A 27,500-nucleotide genomic window follows, 5' to 3' on the forward strand; every position below is an offset into this window, starting at 1 on the left:
TCAAAGTAGCCTATAGCCTACCACACTAACTTTGTTTTATTAATGTGCATATTTTATTTGTAAAAAGCAACACTGTATTAAGACATGGCAGTATAAAATTGGTGCAAAATGGAAATATGTAATTAAATACCGGTAGTTGAGAGAGAGAGAGAGTTGCTTTGAGAGAGAGAGAGAGAGAGAGAGAGAGAGAGAGAGAGAGAGAGAGAGAGAGAGAGAGAGTTGCTTTTGAGAGAGAGAGAGAGAGAGAGAGAGAGAGAGAGAGAGAGAGAGAGAGAGAGAGAGAGAGAGGGAGAGAGAGAGAGAGTTGCTTTGAGAGAGAGAGAGAGAGAGAGGGAGAGGGAGAGGGAGAGGGAGAGGGAGAGGGAGAGGGGAGAGGGAGAGGGAGAGAGAGAGAGAGAGAGAGAGACGAGAGAGAGAGAGTGAGAGAGAGAGAGAGAGAGAGAGAGAGAGAGAGATGAGAGAGGAGAGAGAAGAGAGAGAGAGAGAGGAGAGAGACACACACGTTAAAGCCGTTCCATTTAAAAGAATACGACTCCGCGAGGCCCATGTGCTGCCGCAGGCTCTGTCTCTGAGAGTGCAATATTATAGTTAGTTACCGTACTTATATTAGTGCAGAAAAGAGACAATAAATCCCGATTTGGAGAAGATGCTCTCTGAAGGGGTTGTAGTGGCAGGAATCAGGGACGGATAGAATCCTCTTCGCTAAATAGGTGCCAACTTTGCATAACGTGGCACATTATCTTTCCATCACAGTGGTCGTGGACTTCTTTGCATATTTTAAAATGCAACCATGTCACTTTTGACTTATTTTCCCTGCGTGGAGCGCTAAGGCGTGGACGCATAGGCATAGGCATAATTGCGTGCGCGCGCAATTAGTTTGACCTTTGTTTTATTATTTTAGCGTTTTTACAATGCCCTAACCCCTAAATATGAGTTATTTAGGTAGTACAGCATCTCACACACATACACACATGCACTACAGCCATACAGCGAGTCATCATATCATGATAAGAGAGATGATTACAAACTACAGTCAGTCAGAAGCCAGAAGTTACGTTAAAAAAAAAGAAAAGAAGGGGGTGCACTGCACCCCCTGGACCCCCTCAAGCTCCGCCCATGCGTGGACGGCATGACTGTAGCTGCTTGGCTTCCTTGTCACGTGACTCAGACGAGGCTCTGCGAGGCGCCAGCATGGCTCGCCAACCAAAATGGGCCGGCTAAGAGACCAAAATGACTATTCAATTTTTTTATTTCAAGATCTTTCAAGACTCCCGTGCTTATCGAACGTCGATTAATCGATTGAGTCAGCCCTAGTTTGCACATTGTTGTACTTCACCCAACAGATATGGGAGTTTTTTTTTGACATTAGTCATGTTTTCAAACTGTCTTGGTACAGTGGGCAGACGTTTAGGAAGTGTAGCTCGGTCTCTACCTCGTTTTGTGTGCAGTGGGTGCACAGTCTGTCTTCTCTTGGGAGCCATGGGTCTGCCTATGGCGGCCTTTCTCAATCGCAAGACTGTGTTCACTGAGTCTATATCGAGTTAATGTTTTCCTTAGCTTTGGATCAGTTACTGTGTTCTCTCTCTCTCTCTCTCTCTCTCTCTCTCTCTCTCTCTCTGTGAATAATTTCAACAGTACAAATCTCCTTGTTACAGGACAAGGCATATACCTTATATTAATTGTTTTGTTACTTTTAGGTTTCAGGACGATGGAGAATATGGCCACACCTGCTGTTTATCACAATGCTACTGCATGGGCTAAGGATGAGGAATATGACTGGGATAAATTCTTCAAATCCGTCGACATCATGTCCGCGGTCATCTACAGCCTGGCGTGTGTGCTCGGCGTGTTGGGGAACGGTATCGTCATCTGGGTGGCGGGCGTCAGGATGAGAAGACGTCAAGGGCGTTGGGGTCAAGGGCGAAGAGTCACTACCATTTTGTTCCTCAACCTCGCTGTGGCCGACTTCCTGGCTACAGCCTTCCTGCCCCTGAACATCACACAGAGAGCTCTGGACAACCGCTGGCCATTTGGCTGGTTCATGTGCAAAATGGACAGTGTGGTTTTCTTTACGAACATGTATGCCAGTATCTACATTCTGGTGCTGATCAATGTGTACGGAAGTGTGCGTACGGTTTGGCCATTCAGGATCTATTCAGTCAGAACCGCATCCTTGTTCAGTCTGGGTGTTTGGGTGATGGCTTTGGCTCTCAGCATCCCTCACGTAATCTCTAGGGAGTTGGACTTTGGACTCTGCTGGGACTATCCTGAACCCTCCCTGGTCATCACCAACCTCGTCGTGGCATTCGGGTTTCCCTTCTTCGTCATCGTCTCCTGCAATTCTGTCATGTTGTATCAGATTAGGCAGGCTAGGGATCAATTGCAGGATAACAGTTATAACAGTGGTCTATCACGCTTTAGTAAGGTCGTAGCAGCTATTATCGTCGTGTTTTTCATGTGCTGGGCCCCCTTTCACATCATACGACTGATTCAAGTTGTGGCGACACCCAGTAAGACACTGGGTGTTGTGCTGGAGTTCGTGGTCCCCATATCCCTCACCATGGCGTATCTCAACAGCTGCCTGAACCCGCTGGTCTACATGTTCAGTGGTGTGGCTTTAAAGCGGTGCGGGGACATCCTGAAGGCTCTGGAGAAAGTCTTCGCTGAAGATCAGCCGAACAACGATCCCACAGACTTAGAGCTTAAAGACGTAATCCTCCCCACTCCCACAGACTTAGAGCTTAAGGACGTAATCCTCCCCACTCCCACAGACTTAGAGCTTAAGGACGTAATCCTCCCCACTCCCACAGACTTAGAGCTTAAGGACGTAATCCTCCCCACTCCACAGACTTAGAGCTTAAGGACGTAATCCTCCCCACTCCACAGACTTAGAGCTTCAGGACGTAATCCTCCCCACTCCACAGACTTAGAGTTTAAGGACGTAATCCTCCCCACTCCCACAGACTTAGAGCTTCAGGACGTAATCCTCCCCACTCCACAGACTTAGAGCTTAAGGACGTAATCCTCCCCACTCCACAGACTTAGAGCTTAAGGACGTAATCCTCCCCACTCCACAGACTTAGAGTTTAAGGACGTAATCCTCCCCACTCCACAGACTTAGAGCTTAAGGACGTAATCCTCCCCACTCCCACAGACTTAGAGCTTCAGGACGTAATCCTCCCCACTCCACAGACTTAGAGCTTCAGGACGTAATCCTCCCCACTCCACAGACTTAGAGCTTAAGGACGTAATCCTCCCCACTCCCACAGACTTAGAGCTTCAGGACGTAATCCTCCCCACTCCACAGACTTAGAGCTTAAGGACGTAATCCTCCCCACTCCCACAGACTTAGAGCTTAAGGACGTAATCCTCCCCACTCCACAGATTTAGAGCTTAAGGACGTAATCCTCCCCACTCCCACAGATTTAGAGCTTAAGGACGTAATCCTCCCCACTCCCACAGACTTAGAGCTTAAGGACGTAATCCTCCCCACTCCACAGACTTAGAGCTTAAGGACGTAATCCTCCCCACTCCTCGCCACTCGGTGGCGCGATATGAGCTTGTAGATCTGCTATTTTTCAATAGGTAAAGCACAACATGATGCCAACACCAAAATGGGTGCCCGGTCAGAATGGGTTAATATTATTTTATTGGTAAAAAGGTCAATTGCCTGTTAGTAAAGTACATGTATTTGAAGGCCCTATAGTAAAAGATACTGGTTCCTTTCAGAGTTTATTGTCTCCTGTCTTTCCACTAAATAATATAAAATGCTCGATAAGAACCCGGCTCCATAAGCCTTATTGATAAGGTGATCGATAAGAACCCGGCTCCATAAGCCTTATTGATAAGGTGATCGTTATCAATCAACATTTACGAGCTGCTCCATCCCTAGTCCCGACTCCTTGGCATATCTTTTCAAATGGGGGTCCGTGGGTTAAATGATACGATGATAAATAATATCGATTGGGTCTTTGACATGACAACGTTTGGGAACCTCTGATGGCAGAGGTAGCTGGTTAACCCATTCTGATTCAGATTCATACGAGGTTTCCACTGGACACACACTGGTCTGATGAACCCATTCTGACCTGAGATCAGATTCTAGAAATGTCAGTCGCTCTTCGATTTTTCAAAAATAGCAGACCTACAAGCTCATATCGCGCCACTCGGTGGCGCGATATGAGCTTGTAGATCTGCTATTTTTCAATAGCTAAAGCATAACATGATGCTGACACCAAAATGGGTTCCCGTTCAGAATGGGTTAAATATACTGTTAGGTAATGGAGAAGATGATGTTTTATGCTTAGAGTATATATATGCATAGAGATATAATAATGTGTCCATTATTATTATTATTTATTTTATTTTGACTCATTATCACCATATTCACCCGCTTGCATTAAGTTGCTCAAAAAGCGCATGAGGCGATTTCACTCCTCCTTCCGAGTAGGAACAGAGTGCATTCTGGGATGGATTGGGCCCCAAACACATGAACGTGCTGGCCGTTGACTATCATTGCACTGAAACAGCGTTCACGTGCGTTCACGTATGAAACAGCGTTCACGTGCGTTCACGTATGAAACAGCGTTCACGTGTCGTCATGAACGTGCACAGTGAGAGTCAACGGACCAGCGCGTTCATGTGTTTGTGGCCAGCGCTGCAATACCATATTCGGCCACTATGTCCATTTGGTCTCAGGGTTTCCTCCAGGTGCCGTCTCTATTGATATATACTCTAAGGTTTTATGTCCACGACATGGGATCTTTAACCCATTTTGAGCGGGAACCCCTTTGGGTGTTAGCGTCACGTTATGCTTTAGCTATTGAAAAAATAGCAGATCTACAAGCTCGTAGCGCGCCACCGAGTGGCGCGCTACGAGCTTGTAGGTCTGCTATTTTTGAAAGATCGAAGAACGACTGACACAGAAACATAGCTTTTTCAGAAAACTGTCAGGATGTAGAAGATTTTTTTTTTTTTTAATCTGATCTGGGTTAAGCTGAATCATCACGTTGACCTCTCACCTCTTCCTGGAGAGGTCGGGGGTCGGCGGCGAGGAGACGTCCGTCTGCAGGATGCAGTCCATGTGGTCGTGGGCGGAGCTATAGAGCCGCTGGGCCACGCCCCCCGGGACGGGGGCGTCGCCGAAGGCGTCCAGGATGTCGTCCATGGAGGGGAACTCACACTGGCCCCGCCTCTTGGCCCGCTGGCGGAGCTTGTTCCTGTGGTGCTCGATCTCCGACTTGTGCCTCAGCGCCACCTGCAGGCCGGGACAGACACACACACACACACGTGTTGTTTTGGGCGGAACATTTTGATTTTAGTTTTAGTCGTTATAGTCTCTTGAATAGTTCTCATTTAGTCACATTTTAGTCACCTGTAATGTTTTAGTGTTAGTCTAGTTTGACTGATTGCGACGCGTCGTAAAATGACTTATACTGGATCTGTTGTCCACTAGTCCCTTCCTAACATTTTAGTCTAGTTTTCATTTGTTGAATAAATTGTCAGTATATTTGCTTATGCACATTTGTGTGTTTGTCTCATGCTTTGCATAACAAAAAAATGAAAAATGAAATGAAATGAAATGGGGGGAAAACATTTTGAATCCTCCAAAGTGGCTACGCTTATTGTTTCGGTACTTTTGTGTTTAAACTTTAGCATTCCTACTTCATCTAGTGTTAAGGGTTAGGGTTAGGGCTAACCCTAACCCTAACCCTAACCCTAACCCTAACCCTAACCCTCTATATCCACTAACTACAATTTACAATTTAGGCATTTAGCAGACGCTCTTAATCCAGAGCGACTTACATTAAGCAATAACAAAAAAGCATGGGAATACATCACATAAAAAGCATTTATCATGAAACATGCGTAAGAAAGTAACAGTGGAATATCAATATAATGAAACTATACATATAAACTATACATCTATACTACTATGCTATACATATGTACTATGACGTGCTATGAGTATATACAATGCAATTATAGTGCTGTCTACATAACATGCTATAAGTCTGTATCAGATGCTATCTAAGTCTACAGAAATGCTATCTAAGGGGGTAGGGTAAGTTCTATGGGTGCTAACTACTACCAACTCCAGCCATCCCACGATGGCTGGAGTGCACCAACATGACCACCCACCTCTGTGTTGACCCTCTCGGTGAGCGTGGGGCTGGGCTGGGACTGGCTGTGCGAGGGGGGTCCCGGGTGTCCCGGGGGTCCGGGGGGGCTGGGCCGCGGCTGCATGGCGATCAGCTGCACCTTGTTGGCCTGGCGCCGCGTGCCGTCCGACGAGCCGCGCGACAGGCGGTCCACGTGGTCGAAGATGGAGGACGAGGAGAGGAGCTCGTCCGGGACGCTTCCCGTCGGAGGAGCTGTGGGCGGAGAAGAGTTAGAAACACATTCTGGTGTTTTAACCCATTCTGACCTGAGATCAGATTCATACCAGGTTTCCACTGGACACACACTGGGTCTGATTAATGAAAGCATTATGTTATACTTTTTAGCTCTTGAAAAATAGCAGATCTACGAGCTTGTAGGTCTGCTATTTTGAAGAATCGTGAAAATGTGGCACAAATTTGGAATAAATATATTGTGTCCCTGGAACAACATATTTTCAGATGGGGGTCGGCGGCCAAATAGAAAGAATTAAGAACAATTACAAAAACGTATTTTTTTATGTCACAAACCCTTTTATATGCCCCCCCCCCCCCAACACACACACACACACACATCATATTGAGTTACACAAAGCGGTGTAAACATACCGTTCTTGTTGCGGCCTGTGGTCCACAATGAAAGAGTGGGAGAAACACAGAATAATGAAAAATTGGCACACAGATACAGTACAGAGTTCAGCATGTAGATACAGTACAGAGTTCAGCAGATAGAGGTCAAGGTCCAGACAGATTTGAATCACAAAAATGGTGTGATGTATTCTCTCTCTCTCTCTCACACACACACACACACACACACACACACACACACACACACACACACACACACACACACACACACACACACACACACACACAAACTGACACACAAACTGACACATCTAATCATCATTACTCTAATGCTGCTTGACATTTCAACATGCACATCATGCACACACACACACACACACACACACACACACACACACACACACACACACACACACACACACACAGAGAACACGTTGAGACGAGACCATTTTTGGGCGTCTTTCGGTGCTGTTTGCCCTCACTGGGCGTGGCTACGGGTCGGGTGCTTTCCTCTGCTGATTCTCTGCCACTTGATTGGTCGCTGCCTAACGAGTCCCCATCTGATGGGCTGAGTCTGGCCAATGAAACAAAAAGAGCAACAAGAGAGTTCCATTGGTTAAAAAAGAAAATAGTGCTCAGCTGATTGGCTGAGCACGGAATGTGATGTGCGATGATAAGAGCGCCGCTCACTTCACACCAGTGACTTTATTTCCATTCATGCCTTTTTGCCTAAAACAAAATGAAAACTATTCTACAGACTTTGGGCTCCATTTTCCTCACCGCTAAACCCCTATAAACCCCTTATCCCTATAAACCCCTTATCCCTAAACCCCTTATCCCTATAAACCCCTTATCCCTAAACCCCTTATCCCTATAAACCCCTTATCCCTAAACCCCTTATCCCTATAAACCCCTTATGCCTAAACCCCTTATCCCTATAAACCCCTTATCCCTAAACCCCTTATGCCTAAACCCCTTATCCCTAAACCCCTTATCCCTATAAACCCCTTATCCCTAAACCCCTTATCCCTAAACCCCTTATCCCTATAAACCCCTTATCCATAAACCCCTTATCCCTATAAACCCCTTATCCCTATAAACCCCTTATCCCTATAAACCCCTTATCCCTAAACCCCTTATCCCTAAACCCCTTATCCCTAAACCCCTTATCCCTATAAACCCCTTATCCCTATAAACCCCTTATCCCTATAAACCCCTTATCCCTATAAACCCCTTATCCCTAAACCCCTTATCCCTATAAACCCCTTATCCCTATAAACCCCTTATCCCTATAAACCCCTTATCCCTATAAACCCCTTATCCCTATAAACCCCTTATCCCTAAACCCCTTATCCCTAAACCCCTTATCCCTAAACCCCTTATCCCTAAACCCCTTATCCCTATAAACCCCTTATCCCTAAACCCCTTATCCCTATAAACCCCTTATCCCTAAACCCCTTATCCCTAAACCCCTTATCCCTATAAACCCCTTATCCCTAAACCCCTTATCCCTATAAACCCCTTATCCCTAAACCCCTTATCCCTAAACCCCTTATCCCTAAACCCCTTATCCCTATAAACCCCTTATCCCTATAAACCCCTTATCCCTATAAAACCCTTATCCCTATAAACCCCTTATCCCTATAAACCCCTTATCCCTAAACCCCTTATCCCTAAACCCCTTATCCCTATAAACCCCTTATCCCTATAAACCCCTTATCCCTATAAACCCCTTATCCCTAAACCCCTTATCCCTATAAACCCCTTATCCCTATAAACCCCTTATCCCTAAACCCCTTATCCCTATAAACCCCTTATCCCTTATCCCATATTGACACGTTGTGAGCTTGTAGACTGGCCATTTTAACAATCAAAAATGTTTAGCAAAATAGTAAACAAAAGGCAAAGAAGTTGTTTAGGGATAAGGGTTTTATGGATAAGGGGTTTAGGCATAATGGGTTTATAGGGATAAGGGGTTTATAGGGATATGTTGTTTAGGGATAAGGGTTTTATGGGTGAGGAAAAAGGAGCCCTGTGACTGAAACCCCAGACGAGTGCATAGCGCTGACCTTCCCCTGCGCCGGCCGCTTCGAGCCGTCTTATTGGTGGACGAGCCTTTGGATTTGGGCGTGTTCAAGTCCCCGCCGTCGGAGGGCGTGGCCTGTTCCTTGACAGGAACAGGAAGCGAGCCGGGTTCCTGGATCACCATGATGTCATCCTTACTGTGCTGGCCCAGGTGCAGCTTGGCGAAGTCAAAGCCCTTCACGCTGGGAGCCTGCAGCTACGGGGGGGGAGAGAGAGAGAGAGAGAGAGAGAGAGAGAGAGGGAGAGGGACAGAGAGAGAGAGAGAGAGAGAGAGAGAGAGAGAGAGAGAGAGAGGCCAGTCAGTAGTAATGAATGAATGAATGCCTTTATTGCAGACTCAGGGTCCATAGAGAAACATACAAAACACAAAATACAATATACATCCAATTACCCATTCTGACCTGAGATCAGATTCATACGAGGTTTCCACTGGACACACACTGGTCTGATTAACCCATTCTGACCTGAGATCAGATTCTAAAAATGTCAGTCGTTCTTCGATTTTTCAAAAAATAGCAGACCTACAAGCTCGTATCGCGCCACTCGGTGGCGCGATATGAGCTTGTAGATCTGGACTATAAGCCGCAGCTACGTTAGCTCAGAGCCTGAGATGGCTCTGCGTTAGCTGTAAAAATCCATAGATAAGCCGCACCGTTGTATAAGCCGCAGGGTTCAAATCATGGGTAAAAAGCCGCGGCTTATAGTCCGGAAATTACGGTATATACCAATAATGAACAGAAAGTACATATTTAGCTTATTTGCCTTATACTAGTTACAGTACGCCCACATAGATTTAGCTTTTTATTTTTTTAAGCATGCTTTTATATTTGAAGTGGTTGCTTCAAATATAGTGTGTATTATTGTTTACTTTTACTGCATATGTGTTTGTATAATATTTAGGTTTGAAGTGGTTATGTGTTACCTTCTGTCTCAACTGGATGGTGTTGATGGGTTAGGGTGTTCTAGCACCCCCTAGTGTTACCTTCTGTCTCTGCTGGATGGTGTTGATGGGTTAGGGTGTTCTAGCACCCCCTAGTGTTACCTTCTGTCTCTGCTGGATGGTGTTGATGGGTTAGGGTGCTCTAGCGCCCCCTAGTGTTACCTTCTGTCTCTGCTGGATGGTGTTGATGGGTTAGGGTGCTCTAGCACCCCCTAGTGTTACCTTCTGTCTCTGCTGGATGGTGTTGATGGGTTAGGGTGCTCTAGCGCCCCCTAGTGTTACCTTCTGTCTCTGCTGGATGGTGTTGATGGGTTAGGGTGTTCTAGCACCCCCTAGTGTTACCTTCTGTCTCTGCTGGATGGTGTTGATGGGTTAGGGTGTTCTAGCACCCCCTAGTGTTACCTTCTGTCTCTGCTGGATGGTGTTGATGGGTTAGGGTGCTCTAGCGCCCCCTAGTGTTACCTTCTGTCTCTGCTGGATGGTGTTGATGGGTTAGGGTGCTCTAGCGCCCCCTAGTGTTACCTTCTGTCTCTGCTGGATGGTGTTGATGGGTTAGGGTGCTCTAGCACCCCCTAGTGTTACCTTCTGTCTCTGCTGGATGGTGTTGATGGGTTAGGGTGCTCTATAGCACCCCCTAGTGTTACCTTCTGTCTCTGCTGGATGGTGTTGATGGCGTCCGGCTGGAACTCCAGTTTCTCGGCGCCACACAGCTTCCAGTAGAGGATGATGATGATGAAGACGGCCAGCAGCACGGGGACCACCACGCCCACGATGAGCCAGATGGAGCTGCTCTGCGTCTCGGAGGGCGGCACGGACAGAGTCTCTACGGCTGGAGACAGGAGGAGACACATGAGGACAGAGTCTCTACGGCTGGAGACAGGAGGAGACACATGAGGACAGAGTCTCTACGGCTGGAGACATGAGGAGACACATGAGGACAGAGTCTCTACGGCTGGAGACAGGAGGAGAGACATGAGGACAGAGTCTCTACGGCTGGAGACAGGAGGAGAGGCATGAGGACAGAGTCTCTACGGCTGGAGACATGAGGAGACACATGAGGACAGAGTCTCTACGGCTGGAGACAGGAGGAGACACATGAGGACAGAGTCTCTACGGCTGGAGACATGAGGAGACACATGAGGACAGAGTCTCTACGGCTGGAGACATGAGGAGACACATGAGGACAGAGTCTCTACGGCTGGAGACATGAGGAGACACATGAGGACAGAGTCTCTACGGCTGGAGACAGGAGGAGACACATGAGGACAGAGTCTCTACGGCTGGAGACAGGAGGAGACACATGAGGCATGAGGAGGGAGGCACGGACACCGTCTCTACGGCTGAGGACAGGAGCGATAAATGTTAATGTCCAGTTTCCGTCCATCCGACGTGTCCACGCGTCATAAGCAATCCAACCGACGGATTCAAATGACGTGTGTACACAGGGTGTGTACACATCCTAGGATGTGTTCACACCCTAGGACGTGTACACACCCTAGGGTGTGTACACGTCCTAGAGCATCTTCAATGATATCAAACGAGAGAAGAATATTCTGAATTTTTTCAACAAAACAAAAAAAGAAAAAAAGTTGAGTTTGGCTTTGCGTTCATGTGCGGTCCGTTCCGGTCCGTTCCGGTCCGGTCCGGTCCGGTCCGGTCCGGTCCGGTCCGGTCCGGTCCGGTCATAAGCAATCCAACCGACGGATTCAAATGACATGTGTACACAGGGTGTGAACACATCCTAGGGTGTGTACACACCCTAGGATGTGTACACACCCTAGGACGTGTACACACCCTAGGGTGTGTACACGTCCTAGAGCATCTTCAATGATATCAAACGAGAGAAGAATATTCTGAATTTTTTCAACAAAACAAAAAAAGAAAAAAAGTTGAGTTTGGCTTTGCGTTCATGTGCGGTCCGTTCCGGTCCGTTCCGGTCCGGTCCGGTCCGGTCCGGTCCGGTCCGGTCCGGTCATAAGCAATCCAACCGACGGATTCAAATGACATGTGTACACAGGGTGTGAACACATCCTAGGGTGTGTACACACCCTAGGATGTGTACACACCCTAGGACGTGTACACACCCTAGGGTGTGTACACGTCCTAGAGCATCTTCAATGATATCAAACGAGAGAAGAATATTCTGAATTTTTTCAACAAAACAAAAAAAGAAAAAAAGTTGAGTTTGGCTTTGCGTTCATGTGCGGTCCGTTCCGGTCCGTTCCGGTCCGGTCCGGTCCGGTCCGGTCCGGTCCGGTCCGGTCCGGTCCGTTCCGTTCCGTTCCGGTCCGGTCCGGTCCGTTCCGTTCCGTGGTTTTGATCTGATGGATATTGTGGCGTCTCGGTCTTGGACCGCGCACCACGGGTTGGTAACCCCGGGGAGAGAGAGAGAGAGAGAGAGAGAGGGAGGGACGGCATGAGACGCTCCTTGCTGGGATTGGTTCAAGACGCGCGGTACATCCCCCGACACCTCTTCATTTATCAGATGAGCTGACACCTGCGCGCCGTCACCCAGACAGCATAAAAGCCTCCTCTCTCCTCAGTCTAACCGAGACTCTCCCGGGGGGACAAGCTGACCTGGTGCTCGGTAAGACAAGCCCATGTTCCCTCTCACCCTGTATGTTGAATATTATAAACGGGATCGTAACTGTTATATTCTCTCACCTCACAGGACCCTCCTTGCACGGGATGATTGACTGTTGGGCTCGGGAGGCTATGGCAACGCATTCCCCTATTTTCCCTATACCAGTGACTAAATGACATAGACTGTCTCTTTTGTGAGAGGAGAGAACACGGCCCCTGCTGTTCAGAGAAGCGCCGTTTATATTGGACTCCTAAGTTGGAGCAAACCCTTAGTTACTTGTCACTCACCTTGATCTGGCTGACGCCTCCTCCAGCTGACCTTTATGATTTTGAATGAATAAAACTGCGCCTAAAAAGGCTTATTGTGACGCTGTCTCCTGTGTGTGTCCTTGATGTCAAACCAGTGCCCCACAATATGCTAAGCTCTTAATTTCTGACTTCTCAACTGGCTCTCGTTCAAAATATGAACGCGATGGATTATTTAGCGATATAATGGAAACGAGAGCAAGGTAAGCAAGCAAAATTATATCTCCGTTCTTTTCCGGAACAGAAGGGGGGTGGGGGGGGGGGTGCTTTACAGCAATTAAAAGCAATAATATGTCAAAATGTAATTACTTTTTTATTCTTTGGTATTCAGCAATGGGTAAAACGCTCCCCATGTGTCTCTGTGACACATCTAATTTTAGGGTTAGTCATCGTAGCTTAGTTTTCATTCAGTTTCCATTTAGTTTTAGTCATCGTAGCTTAGTTTTAGTCATCGTAGCTTAGTTTTAGTCATCGTAGCTTAGTTTTAGTCATCGTAGTTTAGTTTTAGTCATCGTAGCTTAGTTTTCATTCAGTTTCCATTTAGTTTTAGTCATAGTAGTTTAGTTTTAGTCATCGTAGCTTAGTTTTAGTCATCGTAGCTTAGTTTTCATTCAGTTTTCCATTTAGTTTTAGTCATAGTAGCTTAGTTTAGTTTTAGTTTAGTTTTAGTTTAGTTTTAGTCATCGTAGCTTAGTTTTAGTCATCGTAGCTTAGTTTTTGTCATCGTAGCTTAGTTTTAGTCATCGTAGCTTAGTTTTAGTCATCGTAGCTTAGTTTTCATTCAGTTTCCATTTAGTTTTAGTCATAGTAGCTTAGTTTTAGTCATCATAGCTTAGTTTTAGTCATCGTAGCTTAGTTTTCATTCAGTTTCCATTTAGTTTTAGTCATCGTAGCTTAGTTTTAGTCATCGTAGCTTAGTTTTAGTCATCGTAGCTTAGTTTTCATTCAGTTTCCATTTAGTTTTAGTCATCGTAGCTTAGTTTTAGTCATCGTAGCTTAGTTTTAGTCATCGTAGCTTAGTTTTCATTCAGTTTCCGTTTAGTTTTAGTCATCGTAGCTTAGTTTTCATTCAGTTTTCCATTTAGTTTTAGTCATAGTAGCTTAGTTTAGTTTTAGTTTAGTTTTAGTTTAGTTTTAGTCATCGTAGCTTAGTTTTAGTCATCGTAGCTTAGTTTTTGTCATCGTAGCTTAGTTTTAGTCATCGTAGCTTAGTTTTAGTCATCGTAGCTTAGTTTTCATTCAGTTTCCATTTAGTTTTAGTCATCGTAGCTTAGTTTTAGTCATCATAGCTTAGTTTTAGTCATCGTAGCTTAGTTTTAGTCATCGTAGCTTAGTTTTCATTCAGTTTCCATTTAGTTTTAGTCATAGTAGCTTAGTTTTAGTCATCATAGCTTAGTTTTAGTCATCGTAGCTTAGTTTTCATTCAGTTTCCATTTAGTTTTAGTTTTAGTTTTAGTCATCGTAGCTTAGTTTTAGTCATCGTAGCTTAGTTTTCATTCAGTTTTCCATTTAGTTTTAGTCATAGTAGCTTAGTTTAGTTTTAGTTTAGTTTTAGTTTAGTTTTAGTCATCGTAGCTTAGTTTTAGTCATCGTAGCTTAGTTTTCATTCAGTTTCCATTTAGTTTTAGTCATCGTAGCTTAGTTTTAGTCATCGTAGCTTAGTTTTCATTCAGTTTTCCATTTAGTTTTAGTCATAGTAGCTTAGTTTAGTTTTAGTTTAGTTTTAGTTTAGTTTTAGTCATCGTAGCTTAGTTTTAGTCATCGTAGCTTAGTTTTAGTCATCGTAGCTTAGTTTTCATTCAGTTTTCCATTTAGTTTTAGTCATAGTAGCTTAGTTTAGTTTTAGTCATCGTAGCTTAGTTTTAGTCATCGTAGCTTAGTTTTAGTCATCGTAGCTTAGTTTTAGTCATCGTAGCTTAGTTTTAGTCATCGTAGCTTAGTTTTAGTCATCGTAGCTTAGTTTAGTTTTAGTTTAGTTTTAGTCATCGTAGCTTAGTTTTAGTCATCGTAGCTTAGTTTTTGTCATCGTAGCTTAGTTTTAGTCATCGTAGCTTAGTTTTAGTCATCGTAGCTTAGTTTTCATTCAGTTTCCATTTAGTTTTAGTCATAGTAGCTTAGTTTTAGTCATCATAGCTTAGTTTTAGTCATCGTAGCTTAGTTTTCATTCAGTTTCCATTTAGTTTTAGTTTTAGTTTTAGTCATCGTAGCTTAGTTTTAGTCATCGTAGCTTAGTTTTAGTCATCGTAGCTTAGTTTTCATTCAGTTTCCATTTAGTTTTAGTCATAGTAGCTTAGTTTTAGTCATCGTAGCTTAGTTTTAGTCATCGTAGCTTAGTTTTCATTCAGTTTCCATTTAGTTTTAGTCATCGTAGCTTAGTTTTAGTCATCGTAGCTTAGTTTTAGTCATCATAGCTTAGTTTTAGTCATCGTAGTTTAGTTTTAGTCATCGTAGCTTAGTTTTCATTCAGTTTCCATTTAGTTTTAGTCATAGTAGCTTAGTTTTAGTCATCATAGCTTAGTTTTAGTCATCGTAGCTTAGTTTTCATTCAGTTTCCATTTAGTTTTAGTTTTAGTTTTAGTCATCGTAGCTTAGTTTTAGTCATCGTAGCTTAGTTTTCATTCAGTTTTCCATTTAGTTTTAGTCATAGTAGCTTAGTTTAGTTTTAGTTTAGTTTTAGTTTAGTTTTAGTCATCGTAGCTTAGTTTTAGTCATCGTAGCTTAGTTTTCATTCAGTTTCCATTTAGTTTTAGTCATCGTAGCTTAGTTTTAGTCATCGTAGCTTAGTTTTCATTCAGTTTTCCATTTAGTTTTAGTCATAGTAGCTTAGTTTAGTTTTAGTTTAGTTTTAGTTTAGTTTTAGTCATCGTAGCTTAGTTTTAGTCATCGTAGCTTAGTTTTAGTCATCGTAGCTTAGTTTTCATTCAGTTTTCCATTTAGTTTTAGTCATAGTAGCTTAGTTTAGTTTTAGTCATCGTAGCTTAGTTTTAGTCATCGTAGCTTAGTTTTAGTCATCGTAGCTTAGTTTTAGTCATCGTAGCTTAGTTTTAGTCATCGTAGCTTAGTTTTAGTCATCGTAGCTTAGTTTAGTTTTAGTTTAGTTTTAGTCATCGTAGCTTAGTTTTAGTCATCGTAGCTTAGTTTTTGTCATCGTAGCTTAGTTTTAGTCATCGTAGCTTAGTTTTAGTCATCGTAGCTTAGTTTTCATTCAGTTTCCATTTAGTTTTAGTCATAGTAGCTTAGTTTTAGTCATCATAGCTTAGTTTTAGTCATCGTAGCTTAGTTTTCATTCAGTTTCCATTTAGTTTTAGTTTTAGTTTTAGTCATCGTAGCTCAGTTTTAGTCATCGTAGCTTAGTTTTAGTCATCGTAGCTTAGTTTTCATTCAGTTTCCATTTAGTTTTAGTCATAGTAGCTTAGTTTTAGTCATCGTAGCTTAGTTTTAGTCATCGTAGCTTAGTTTTCATTCAGTTTCCATTTAGTTTTAGTTTTAGTTTTAGTCGTCGTAGCTTAGTTTTCATTCAGTTTTAGTCATCGTAGCTTAGTTTTCATTCAGTTTCCATTTAGTTTTAGTTTTAGTTTTAGTCGTCGTAGCTTAGTTCTCATTCAGTTTTAGTCATCGTAGCTTAGTTTTCATTCAGTTTCCATTTAGTTTTCCTCTGTGAAAAAAGGTATTCGACGAACATTTTTTGTCTCGGTTTTAGACGACATCAACCCTGCTTAAGTTCAGACTCACGTTGGGCGAGCGGCCTCTGGACTCGGTGGCCCAACACGATGGCAGCTCTCTGGAGGTCCAGGTGGTTGAGGGTGGCGGCGGTGGTCTCGGCCGGGACGCGTTCTCCCCCCGGACCCTCCACGAAATACAGCACCTCCAGGGGCCGCGCTGCGCCCGACAGCCTGGCAACGCGCACCACCTAGTGGGGACACAATAACACACAATAGCACCACCTAGTGGGGACACAATAGCACACAATAGCACCACCTAGTGGGGACACAACAGCACACAATAGCACCACCTAGTGGGGACACAATAACACACAATAGCACCACCTAGTGGGGACACAACGCCACAACACGGAATCAACGTGGGATTTTTACCCAAGATTTACTAAAACTTTGCACGTTCATGGAATGTTATTCTACAGGTTTTTTTTCTGGTAAATGGTAAATGGTGCCTTTATCCAAGGCGCTTTACATAGATTGTGCATTACATTCACCCATTCACACACCTTTACATAGACTGTGCATTACATTCACCCATTCACACACACATTCACACACCTTTACATAGATTGTGCATTACATTCACCCATTCACACACACACATTCACACACCTTTACATAGATTGTGCATTACATTCACCCATTCACACACACCTTTACACACCTTTACATAGATTGTGCATTACATTTACCCATTCACACACACATTCACACACCGATTGCGGCGGAAGCCATGCAAGGCACCAACCAGCACATCGGGAGCAATTTGGGGTTCAGTGTCTTTGCCCAAGGACACTTCGACATGTAGACAGGAGGAGCCGGGATTCGAACCGCCGATCCATGGATCATTGGACGACCTGCTCTACCTCCTGAGCCACAGTCGCCTGGGTAGCTCAATAGGTAGGTATCTCAATAGGTAGAGCACTTGTCTCTGAACCACAAGGTCTTGGGATCGAATCTGGCATAAGAGCAGTCTGAGGCCTCTTTTAGACGGCGACCATCTCCATATAACACGTCAAAGTCCCGTTGCGTTCCCATTTTTTCTTACCCTTTACACGAGAACGCACACGTTATGATATAATGTGCTATTATGCTATACTGTCGCTAGGTGGCGATAACGGGCTGCCAAATAGACAGGTCACCCACGTACAAGAAGAAGACGCAAGCGGCGCAACACTGCTCTGGGCGCGCCACGGGATGATATATATTTATTAAATAAACGCTGCTGCCGCGGCTGCCGTCTATCACAAGGTTCATGGTTTTACATTCAACATCGCTGATGAGCAGCACTTTGTAGGCGAGGAGGGAGGCTTGTTCAGGAACTCCATTATATCATAATTATATGGCTCTGCATCAATGTAATAAACATATGCGCTGTGAGCCAACTTGAGCCATGATGTCATAAGTTTTGCGGATTCACCGTTTTGCCTGTTTATATGGAGACCATAGGAAACGGCGTTCTCAAATATTTGCACTCTGGGAGGCGGTTTCACTTCGTTGCGTTTTCACCTCCTGAGAACACGGTTCTCGTCTAAATGACAGCAGCAAACGATACTTTATTTTGACGTTTTATATGAACACCATCCTCGTGTAAATAGAGTCCCTGGGCTCCCAGTCTGGTTTACAAGAGCATTGTAAAGGAGTGTGTGTGTGTGTGTGTGTGTGTGTGTGTGTGTGTGTGTGTGTGTGTGTACTGTGTGTGTGTGTGTGTGTGTGTGTGTGTACCTGTAAACTGCTGTTTCCCACAGAGGTAGATCTTTTCCCTCGCCGCGTGCTGCTCTCTCCTCCCAGCCCCTCCCCCAGCCCCTCCTCCAATAGCAACGCCAGGCGTCTCTCCAGGCGAGCCTTGAAGCTCCGCTCTGCTACCAGCTGTTCCTGGACCCCCAGGAGAACTGGAGCACACACACACACACACGCACGCACGCACGCACGCACACACACACACACACACACACACACACACACACACACACACACACACACACACACACACACACACACACAGAAGTGGATTTTATTCCTTATCCAGGGGACATTTTCCCTGGTAACTAAATTGATTCAGCACACAGCTGTGACGCGTCGCTGACTAACGACATCTACCTGTGTTTTAGGCTATTGAACTAAGTAATAGCATGTTATCCAGCCTGTACTGTAATATGAACTAATATAACATCTTATCCAGCCTGTACTAAAATATGAACTAATATAACATGTTATCCAGCCTGTACTAAAATATGAACTAATATAACATCTTATCCAGCCTGTACCATAATATGAACTAATGGCATCTTATCCAGCCTGTACTATAATATATGACATTGGTCTAGATCACAGTAATCCTACAGCAGGGCTGAAGGCAGCTTCGCTGACAACAGCAAAACAAAGGATGAACTGTGGTTTAACGTATTCAGGACGGGAACCCTTTTGGTGTTTTAAGGGTTATGTTATACCTGAAAAATAGCAGATTTTCATAGTGAAAATGTGTCTCAAATCTTTGAATATATATTCTTTCAGGGAACACATTTTTTATTACAATCTTTGCTTCTTTTTTTTTTTTAATATATTTTTTATCCCACGATTTTGTAACCCATTTTCACCCCTGTGTCAATCATCTAATGTGATCCTGGGCTCTACACACCCTCCGCCAACCTGGGGAGAGCAACGGACTTAACTCATGCTTCCTTCATGCCTGAGTGTCCAAGTTGCTCCTTTACACCTGACAGGGGGGAGTTTCCCTGGTTGGACGTAGCGCGTGGAAGGAACACGTTATTCCAACCAGTTCCTTTCCCCTCCATCAGGCGCCCCGGCTGGCCAGGGGGAGGCAGTTTAGAGACCAGGATTACTGCATGTTTTTTGTGAGGGTACCTACCCTAGGGGACACGGGGAGAACATGCAAACTCCACACAGAAAGGCCCTTTCGCCAACCCCGCCTTCGGGTATGGGCACTGATGACGCGGAGGAGGAAACACGCCGCCAGCACCCACAGCGCCCTGAGCGGGAATCGAACCCAGGACCTTCTAGCTGTGAGGCAACAGCACTACTAACTGTGCCACCGTGCCCCCTACAATCTTTGCTTCTGGGGGGGGTCCTTGACATGAAACCACTGACATAGAAACATACTGTAGGTTTTTCAGAAAACTGTCAGGATTTAGAAGCCATTGTTTTTAGAATCGGCCTCAGGTCTAAATGGGTTAACATCCACAGGTCATGATGACCGTACCTGTACGAACCCATGTGGAGGTCAGAGGTCATGATGACCGTACCTGTACGAACCCATGTGGAGGTCAGAGGTCATGATGACCGTACCTGTACGAACCCATGTGGAGGTCAGAGGTCATGATGACCGTACCTGTACGAACCCATGTGGAGGTCAGAGGTCATGATGACCGTACCTGTACGAACCCATGTGGAGGTCAAAGGTCAGAGAGGTCATTACCTGTGCGGACCCATGTGGAGGTCATCGGTCAGAGAGGTCATTACCTGTGCGGACCCATGTGGAGGTCATAGGTCAGACAGGTCATTACCTGTACAAACCCATGTGGAGGTCATAGGTCAGAGAGGTCATTACCTGTGCGGACCCATGTGGAGGTCATAGGTCAGAGAGGTCATTACCTGTGCGGACCCATGTGGAGGTCAGAGGTCAGAGAGGTCATTACCTGTGCGGACCCATGTGGAGCGTAGATGGTGGGATGTGTTGAGCTCCGGGTAGTGAAAGGCTGCAGAAACAGTGGACGGAGTATTGTGTTATATACTTCATTTGAACAAGCAGGGCCGTCACCATTAGACATTTAAGTTGACAATGAATTGACACATGAATAATTGCGATTAATAATAAAAAAATATATACAGTATCTTTCCCAAAAATGTACATAACAGCACAAGTCCGTGCGTGCGTACGTGCACGAGTGTGCATGTTTGTGTAAGAGGGTGTGTGTCCGTGTGTGCGTGTGTGTGTGTGCGTGTGTGTGTGCGTGTGTGCGTGTGTGCGTGTGTGCTTACGCTCAGCGACCTGCAGGACAGGAAACCCCAGGTAGAAACTGAACTCCACCACAGTGAGGTTCCTGAGGTGGTCGCTGACCTCTGACCCCGGCAGGTAGCCCCCCCGCCCATCACGCACCGCAAAGGTGACGTCTACGGGAACCTTTCTGTTGTCCCCGCCCCCCGGGGGCCTGGCCACGCCCCCCGGGGGCCTGGCCACGCCCCCCATGGTGATGTTCAGCAGCTGGAGGAGAGACAGACACACACACTGGATATTAAATCAACGTATGATAAATAGTTCCTTCACAGAAACATCATCATCCGACATATTTTACCGCTTTTGTTTACATGCTATAGTAGCGCTCGTTGGCTGTGGTTGTTTGGTTAGCAAACGGGTTAGCCTTAGCCTCATGATTGACAACAACGTCATCTGCTTTCCTACTATTCTGATTGGTTTGGCATGAACCATAGACTGTAAAAAATATGGACAAAGCGTTCTCCGGGTCTAACATGAACGTAAAATGAAGCCTGTCAGTCCTTGAATTGTAAGTCGCCATCTTTCTAGATCCGTTTGGGCCCAGCTGGCCATTGGCTGGCCCAGACAACGAGGCGGGACTTCCTCACTTCCCCCCTTCTTCTCCGTTGGTTTTTATTTTGACTCGAGTGGGTGGGGGATCCCGATCATAGACTGTAACGGTAGCCACGCCCCTCAGAACATACGTGACTTTATGGTAATTTTTTTAATAAATGGGACCATCATTTTCCAAAAAGCGGTGGTCACCTCACCACCGGAGCGGTGGTCACCTCACCTGCACGGTGATGTCGCCCATCTCGTGCGAGCGCCGGCGCGCCTCCCCGTAGGCGGCGGCCAGGCCCCGCTCCACGCGCTCGCTGAAGTCACACACTCGCACGTCCACATGGCCCGGAACGAACTGCAGCACGGAGTGGAGCTGGAAGCGCAGGTCGGGGACGGTGTAGAGCGGCGACACGCCGGGGCCTCTGATTGGACGCAGGGCGTTGATGACCGACATGGCGGTGAAGATCAGAGGTCCCGCCACCACGCGGAACGCAAAGCTGGACGGAGTTCTCAGGAACTGGCGGCGGGGAAAACCAGAGAGTGGTTACAGTTACAGTACAGTTACAGTACAGTTACAGTACAGTACAGTACAGTACAGTACAGTACAGTACAGTACAGTACAGTACAGTACAGTACAGTACAGTACAGTACAGTACAGTACAGTACAGTACAGTACAGTACAGTACATGATAAATGCTTTTTATGTGATTTTATGTTATGTATGATGATTTTTGTTCTTGCTTAATGAAAATCACTCTGGATTAAGAGCGTCTGATAAATGCCTAAATTGTAAATTGTAATTGTACAGTACAGTACAGTACAGTACAGTACAGTACAGTACAGTACAGTACAGTACAGTACAGTACAGTACAGTACAGTACAGTACAGTACAGTACAGTGCATGGCATTATGAAGCATAAGGTCGGAAGAGTCAAGCCTTCATATTGCTAACAGTTGTGTAGATATGGATAAATAATTAAATATGCTTTTTGTGCAAGGCAGAATTATTTGCAACCATGCACTTATCATTATTTCCAACATGGTACAAGTCATTTCAAACTTAGCGTACCTGAAGTTCTACCGAGCGGTTGAATTCTTTCTTCAGGATATCTCTGACCTGAGTGAAGCCAGTCGAGGAGCCTTTGGAGCTGACTAAGAAAAGATAGATTTATAGGCCGTCCATTAAATATGCAGGACAGCAAAGTTCATAAATGCAACGCAAACAAAATGGATCAGGGAAGCTATACCACCCAAAGGTCGACCAAAGGTTCAACGTCACATTAACCCATTTTGGGCGGGCACACATTTTGGTGTTAGCATTACGCTATGCTTTAGCTATTGAAAAACAGCAGATCTACAAGCTCGTAGCGCGCCACCAAGTGGCGCGCTACGAGCTTGTAGGTCTGCTGTTTTTGAAAAATCAAAGAACGACTGACACATAGAAACACAGCTTTTTCAGAAAACTGTCGGGATGTAGAAGACATTTTTAGAATCTGATCTCAGGTCAGAATGAAAACTGTCAGGATGTAGAAGACATTTTTAGAATCTGATCTCAGGTCAGAATGGAAAACTGTCAGGATGTAGAAGACATTTTTAGAATCTGATCTCAGGTCAGAATGGAAAAATTTCAGGATGTAGAAGAACATTTTTAGAATCTGATCTCAGGTCAGAATGGAAAACTGTCAGGTTGTAGAAGACATTTTTTTTAATCTGATCTCAGGTCAGAATGGGTTATAATCACTGAGCTAAACAAAGCAACAAGTCATTTCTTTATGTCGTACCTACTCTGACCAGATACATCTCTGGCCTGGTGACGTTACACAGGTACTGTCTGGAGGGGGGCGGGGCCTGGGCCGCCCTGGGCGTGGTGGCGGCGGGCGTGCGCGTCAGGCTGATCACCGTGATGTGGGTGGTGGTGGCGAGAGCCGTGGTGGTGGTGACGCTGGTGGCGACACTTGGTCTGGTGGGGGTGGGCTTGGTGGGGGTGGCGGGGGGCCTGTGGGCGACGGGAACCCTGGACAGAGGCGGCGGCTTCAGCGTGACGGCGCCCGGCTCGGCCACGGCGGGGTCCCGCCCACCCCCGGGGGGGAGGGGGGGTCTCTCGGGGCGAGCGGGGGGCCCCGGGGGCGGAGGGGGCGGGGCCCTGCCGGTGGTGGTGTTGGAAGGGGGGGGGCGTGCAGCGGGAGGAGGAGGGGAGGAGGAGGGGGGCCGCTTGGCCCTGACCGTGGGCCTGGCCCCCCTCCCCCCCCCCACCAGGGTGGGAGAGAGGGAGAGGGGAGGGGTGGGCCCCACCGCCGAGGGGCCTCTCTCGGGCTCCCGTCCCGGGGGAGGGGCCCCTGCTGCGCCGGGGGACGGCAGAGGGGGACCGGTGTGTGCGTGCGTGGCGGTGGTCGGCGTCGGGGTGATGGTGGGCGGTTTGGGGGTCCTCTGGGGGTCCAGACCCAGCCCGGGGCCTCTCCCCCCCTGCCTCTCCCTCTCCCTCTCCCTCTCCCTGGCCAGCAGGTTGGTGTAATACTCCAGGCTGTTCATGTCGGGCAGCAGCAGCTCCGTGGGCTCCAGAGGCAGCATGTCGTCCAGGTCGTAGTCCTCCTCGTCCCCCTCCCAGGTGGGGGGGGCCGGGTGGAAGCCCCCCACCCCCCCCACCCTGGTGGGGGGGGAGGAGGAGGAGGAGGAGGAGGGGGAGAGGCGCGGGCGCGGGGAGGACAGCGGCAGCGTGGGCCGCGAGGGGAAGGCGGTGTCGTAGGAGACCCAGTCGCTGGTCCCGTCCTCCTCCTGGTCGTAGGGGTGGCTGGGCAGCGGCGTGGCGCCCAGCGGCAGGTCCTCGCCGTCGGGCACCATGAAGCTCAGCGTCTCCAGGTAGTCACCCGAGCCCCAGGCCTCCTCCAGGGAGGGGCCGCTGTCCCAGGGCGGGGGCGGGGTGAGGGTGGGCTGGCTGTGAGGGGGCAGCGGGGGGGGCTGGCTGGGGGACAGCAGGTCCGGGGGTCTCAGGAGGAGGTGGATGCCCTGGGCGCCCGCGTCGGGGTCGTTCTCCCCCCCCTCCTCGGCGGAGCCCAGCCCTTCTTTGGGTGGGGGGCCGACGCCCCCCACCCTGGAGGAGGAGGATGAGGAGGAGGACGAAGGCGAGGAGCGGGGGGGTGTGCGATGCGGAGGAGGAGGCTGTCCTGCCGTCCTGTTGAGGTCAAGCCCGCCTAAGGAGAGAGAGAGAGAGAGAGAGAGAGAGAGAGAGAGAGAGAGAGAGAGAGAGAGAGAGAGAGAGAGAGAGAGAGAGAGAGAGAGAGAGAGAGAGAGACATTGAGCCACAACCAGAACACACAACAATGTTTTTTGGTGCTATCCTTTTTTGAGTCCATCCATCCATCCATCTTCAACCGCTTATCCGTAGTCGGGTCGCGGGGGCAACAGCTCCACCAGAGTGCTCCAGACTTCCCTCTCCAGAGAAACATTAGTGACTTCCATTAGTGATGGTGCCATCATTCAGGACCACATCATCTGCAAAAAGCAGTGATGCAACCCTTAGCTCGCCGAGCCTTTTTTTTGTGTTTGACTGGACTCTGTTGCTGTTCTTACATTTCTAATAAACTATTCAACCAATCAGAAACAACAGTAAGGTGGGCGGGGCATCAGAAACAACAGTAAGGTGGGCGGGGCATCAGAAACAACAGTAAGGTGGGCGGGGCATCAGAAACAACAGTAAGGTGGGCGGGGCATCAGAAACAACAGTAAGGTGGGCGGGGCATCAGAAACAACAGTAAGGTGGGCGGGGCATCAGAAACAACAGTAAGGTGGGCGGGGCATCAGAAACAACAGTAAGGTGGGCGGGGCATCAGAAACAACAGTAAGGTGGGCGGGGCCATCAGAAACAACAGTAAGGTGGGCGGGGCATCAGAAACAACAGTAAGGTGGGCGGGGCATCAGAAACAACAGTAAGGTGGGCGGGGCATCAGAAACAACAGTAAGGTGGGCGGGGCATCAGAAACAACAGTAAGGTGGGCGGGGCCGTCAGAAACAACAGTAAGGTGGGCGGGGCATCAGAAACAACAGTAAGGTGGGCGGGGCATCAGAAACAACAGTAAGGTGGGCGGGGCATCAGAAACAACAGTAAGGTGGGCGGGGCATCAGAAACAACAGTAAGGTGGGCGGGGCATCAGAAACAACAGTAAGGTGGGCGGGGCATCAGAAACAACAGTAAGGTGGGCGGGGCCATCAGAAACAACAGTAAGGTGGGCGGGGCATCAGAAACAACAGTAAGGTGGGCGGGGCATCAGAAACAACAGTAAGGTGGGCGGGGCATCAGAAACAACAGTAAGGTGGGCGGGGCATCAGAAACAACAGTAAGGTGGGCGGGGCCATCAGAAACAACAGTAAGGTGGGCGGGGCATCAGAAACAACAGTAAGGTGGGCGGGGCATCAGAAACAACAGTAAGGTGGGCGGGGCATCAGAAACAACAGTAAGGTGGGCGGGGCATCAGAAACAACAGTAAGGTGGGCGGGGCATCAGAAACAACAGTAAGGTGGGCGGGGCATCAGAAACAACAGTAAGGTGGGCGGGGCCAGACCATGAGGCTTCAGCCAATCAGCCTCCTTGACAGTGTTTGGAAAAGCATGCATAGAGACGCCCAATACAGCACAGTGTTGAACTCATGTGTGCGTGTGTGTGCGTGTGTGCGTGTGTGTGTGTGTGTGTGTGTGTGTGTGTGCGTGTGTGTGCGTGTGTGTGTGTGTGTGTGTGTGTGTGTGTGTGTGCTCTGCCTCTGTATAGTATGGATTGTGAGACCAAAATGTCTTCTCTCTCCCTCCATCTCACGCAGATTGTCACATATACGATACTAAAGGTCGGTCTCTTTCCTCCTGACCCTATTCGGGGCCACTGGCGGTCGTCGGCGAGCCTTCACACCACTGTTCTATTTCCAGGTGTGAAAAAAGGCTACTTTTGATGCATCAAGCTGCCAGGAATAGTCACAGAGACTCAGGGGGACACAACAAATGTCCTGCACTGTGTTCTCCATGCTATGCCGCGCGCGTGTGTGTGTGTGTGTGTGTGTGTGTGTGTGTGTGTGTGTGCGTGTGTGTGTGTGTGTGTGTGTGTGTGTGGCAGGCAGCGCGACTAGGCGCTTTCTGTCGGTGCCAGGGGCGCCACTCCACGTGCGTCAGTGACGCGTCACTGACCGCGCTGTGCTGTGTCCTTTACCTCCTCTTCCCCTCCTCTGACTCCACTCGCTCAGTGAATATATGGGGCAGCGAAAAGCTGACGCTGCATGCATTCATTCACATTTCAACTTTGGATTCACTAGTGATAGGAATTGACAGAAGGAATGAACTATATCAGACTGAGAGACAGAGTTACAGACAATAGAGATGGGGATATTGTACAGAACAACTAACTGGTATTCACATGCAGCGTTTGCCATATTGGTGTCGGAACAGTCTCAGAATTATACAGATTATTTAATCGAATCTGAATCTGAATGAAGTGTCTGGTGCTGGGACTCTGGTAACCTGACGCTGCCAGATCCAAGAAGCTTGCTACACAAATTTGTTTCACAGCTTATTGGGATCTGGGATCGCGGAAGCAAATTCGATGACGGGGCTGTTCCTTTTTTTCAAGATACTTGGTAGATGATTGGATGGGACCGTCTGTCTATCACCGTGTGGGCGTGCAAACACAACCAATCATATTGACGTGTCTATATAGCTTCACATCCGGTTTCGCACATATCCCGCCCTTAGCTCACGCTGATTGGTTCGGTGCGGAGCGGATCGGTGTTAGCTGAACTCCCTGAGAGATCCCAGATGGAAGCTGTGTTGGGGAACATGGTTACCCAATACCGCCCCCATCTGGCAGCGTCAGGTTAGGACTCTGGTGCAACGCAAGTGTACCTCCCAGCCCTGGCAGAGTAGTTCTGGAGTAGTTCCAACGGATTGTGTGGCCCCGGTTTTGCCCTAGTGGGACTGATCGAGGGTTTAGCTACTGGGACGGTGTTGGAAGACCCGAAACCATGATGACCTCAGGATACATCACTGAGGATACGTCCCAGGTGATGACCTTAGGATACATCACTGAGGATACGTCCCAGGTGATGACCTTAGGATACATCACTGAGGATACATCCCAGGTGATGACCTCAGGATACATCACTGAGGATACGTCCCAGGTGATGACCTTAGGATACATCACTGAGGATACGTCCCAGGTGATGACCTCAGGATACATCACTGAGGATACATCCCAGGTGATGACCTTAGGATACATCACTGAGGATACATCCCAGGTGATGACCTTAGGATACATCACTGAGGATACGTCCCAGGTGATGACCTCAGGATACATCACTGAGGATACGTCCCAGGTGATGACCTTAGGATACATCACTGAGGATACATCCCAGGTGATGACCTTAGGATACATCACTGAGGATACGTCCCAGGTGATGACCTTAGGATACATCACTGAGGATACGTCCCAGGTGATGACCTCAGGATACATCACTGAGGATACATCCCAGGTGATGACCTTAGGATACATCACTGAGGATACGTCCCAGGTGATGACCTTAGGATACATCACT

The 27,500-nt window shown here is 47.3% G+C and overlaps 2 protein-coding genes across 2 annotated transcripts in view; one reads left to right on the plus strand and one right to left on the minus strand.

Moving 5' to 3' along the window:
- Nucleotides 1–1,708: 1,708 nt before the first annotated feature.
- LOC310853172 (C3a anaphylatoxin chemotactic receptor-like) lies at nucleotides 1,709–2,854 on the plus strand (the record flags this gene model as incomplete). Its single annotated transcript, XM_083757411.1, has 1 exon — nucleotides 1,709–2,854. The coding sequence occupies one exon, from the start codon at nucleotides 1,709–1,711 to the stop codon at nucleotides 2,852–2,854; it is 1,146 nt and encodes a 381-aa protein (XP_083613537.1).
- A 2,163-nt stretch (nucleotides 2,855–5,017) lies between these two features.
- The window catches only part of LOC310853173 (UPF0606 protein KIAA1549-like), a gene marked incomplete at both ends in the record, with an annotated part of 28,036 nt that continues 5,553 nt past the window's right edge, over nucleotides 5,018–27,500 (minus strand). Inside the window, 13 exons of the mRNA XM_083757412.1 lie at nucleotides 5,018–5,257; nucleotides 6,142–6,374; nucleotides 7,169–7,320; nucleotides 8,816–9,027; nucleotides 10,416–10,600; nucleotides 16,393–16,570; nucleotides 18,105–18,271; nucleotides 20,036–20,095; nucleotides 20,379–20,601; nucleotides 21,167–21,451; nucleotides 22,004–22,086; nucleotides 22,716–23,034; nucleotides 23,197–24,122. Of these exons, the coding sequence (XP_083613538.1) occupies nucleotides 5,018–5,257; nucleotides 6,142–6,374; nucleotides 7,169–7,320; nucleotides 8,816–9,027; nucleotides 10,416–10,600; nucleotides 16,393–16,570; nucleotides 18,105–18,271; nucleotides 20,036–20,095; nucleotides 20,379–20,601; nucleotides 21,167–21,451; nucleotides 22,004–22,086; nucleotides 22,716–23,034; nucleotides 23,197–24,122 (3,263 nt within the window). The remainder of the gene's footprint in view (nucleotides 5,258–6,141; nucleotides 6,375–7,168; nucleotides 7,321–8,815; nucleotides 9,028–10,415; nucleotides 10,601–16,392; nucleotides 16,571–18,104; nucleotides 18,272–20,035; nucleotides 20,096–20,378; nucleotides 20,602–21,166; nucleotides 21,452–22,003; nucleotides 22,087–22,715; nucleotides 23,035–23,196; nucleotides 24,123–27,500) is intronic.

This window comes from Protomyctophum parallelum (genome assembly GCF_964188405.1).
Source record: "Protomyctophum parallelum genome assembly, chromosome: 22".
Classification (NCBI taxonomy): domain Eukaryota; kingdom Metazoa; phylum Chordata; class Actinopteri; order Myctophiformes; family Myctophidae; genus Protomyctophum; species Protomyctophum parallelum.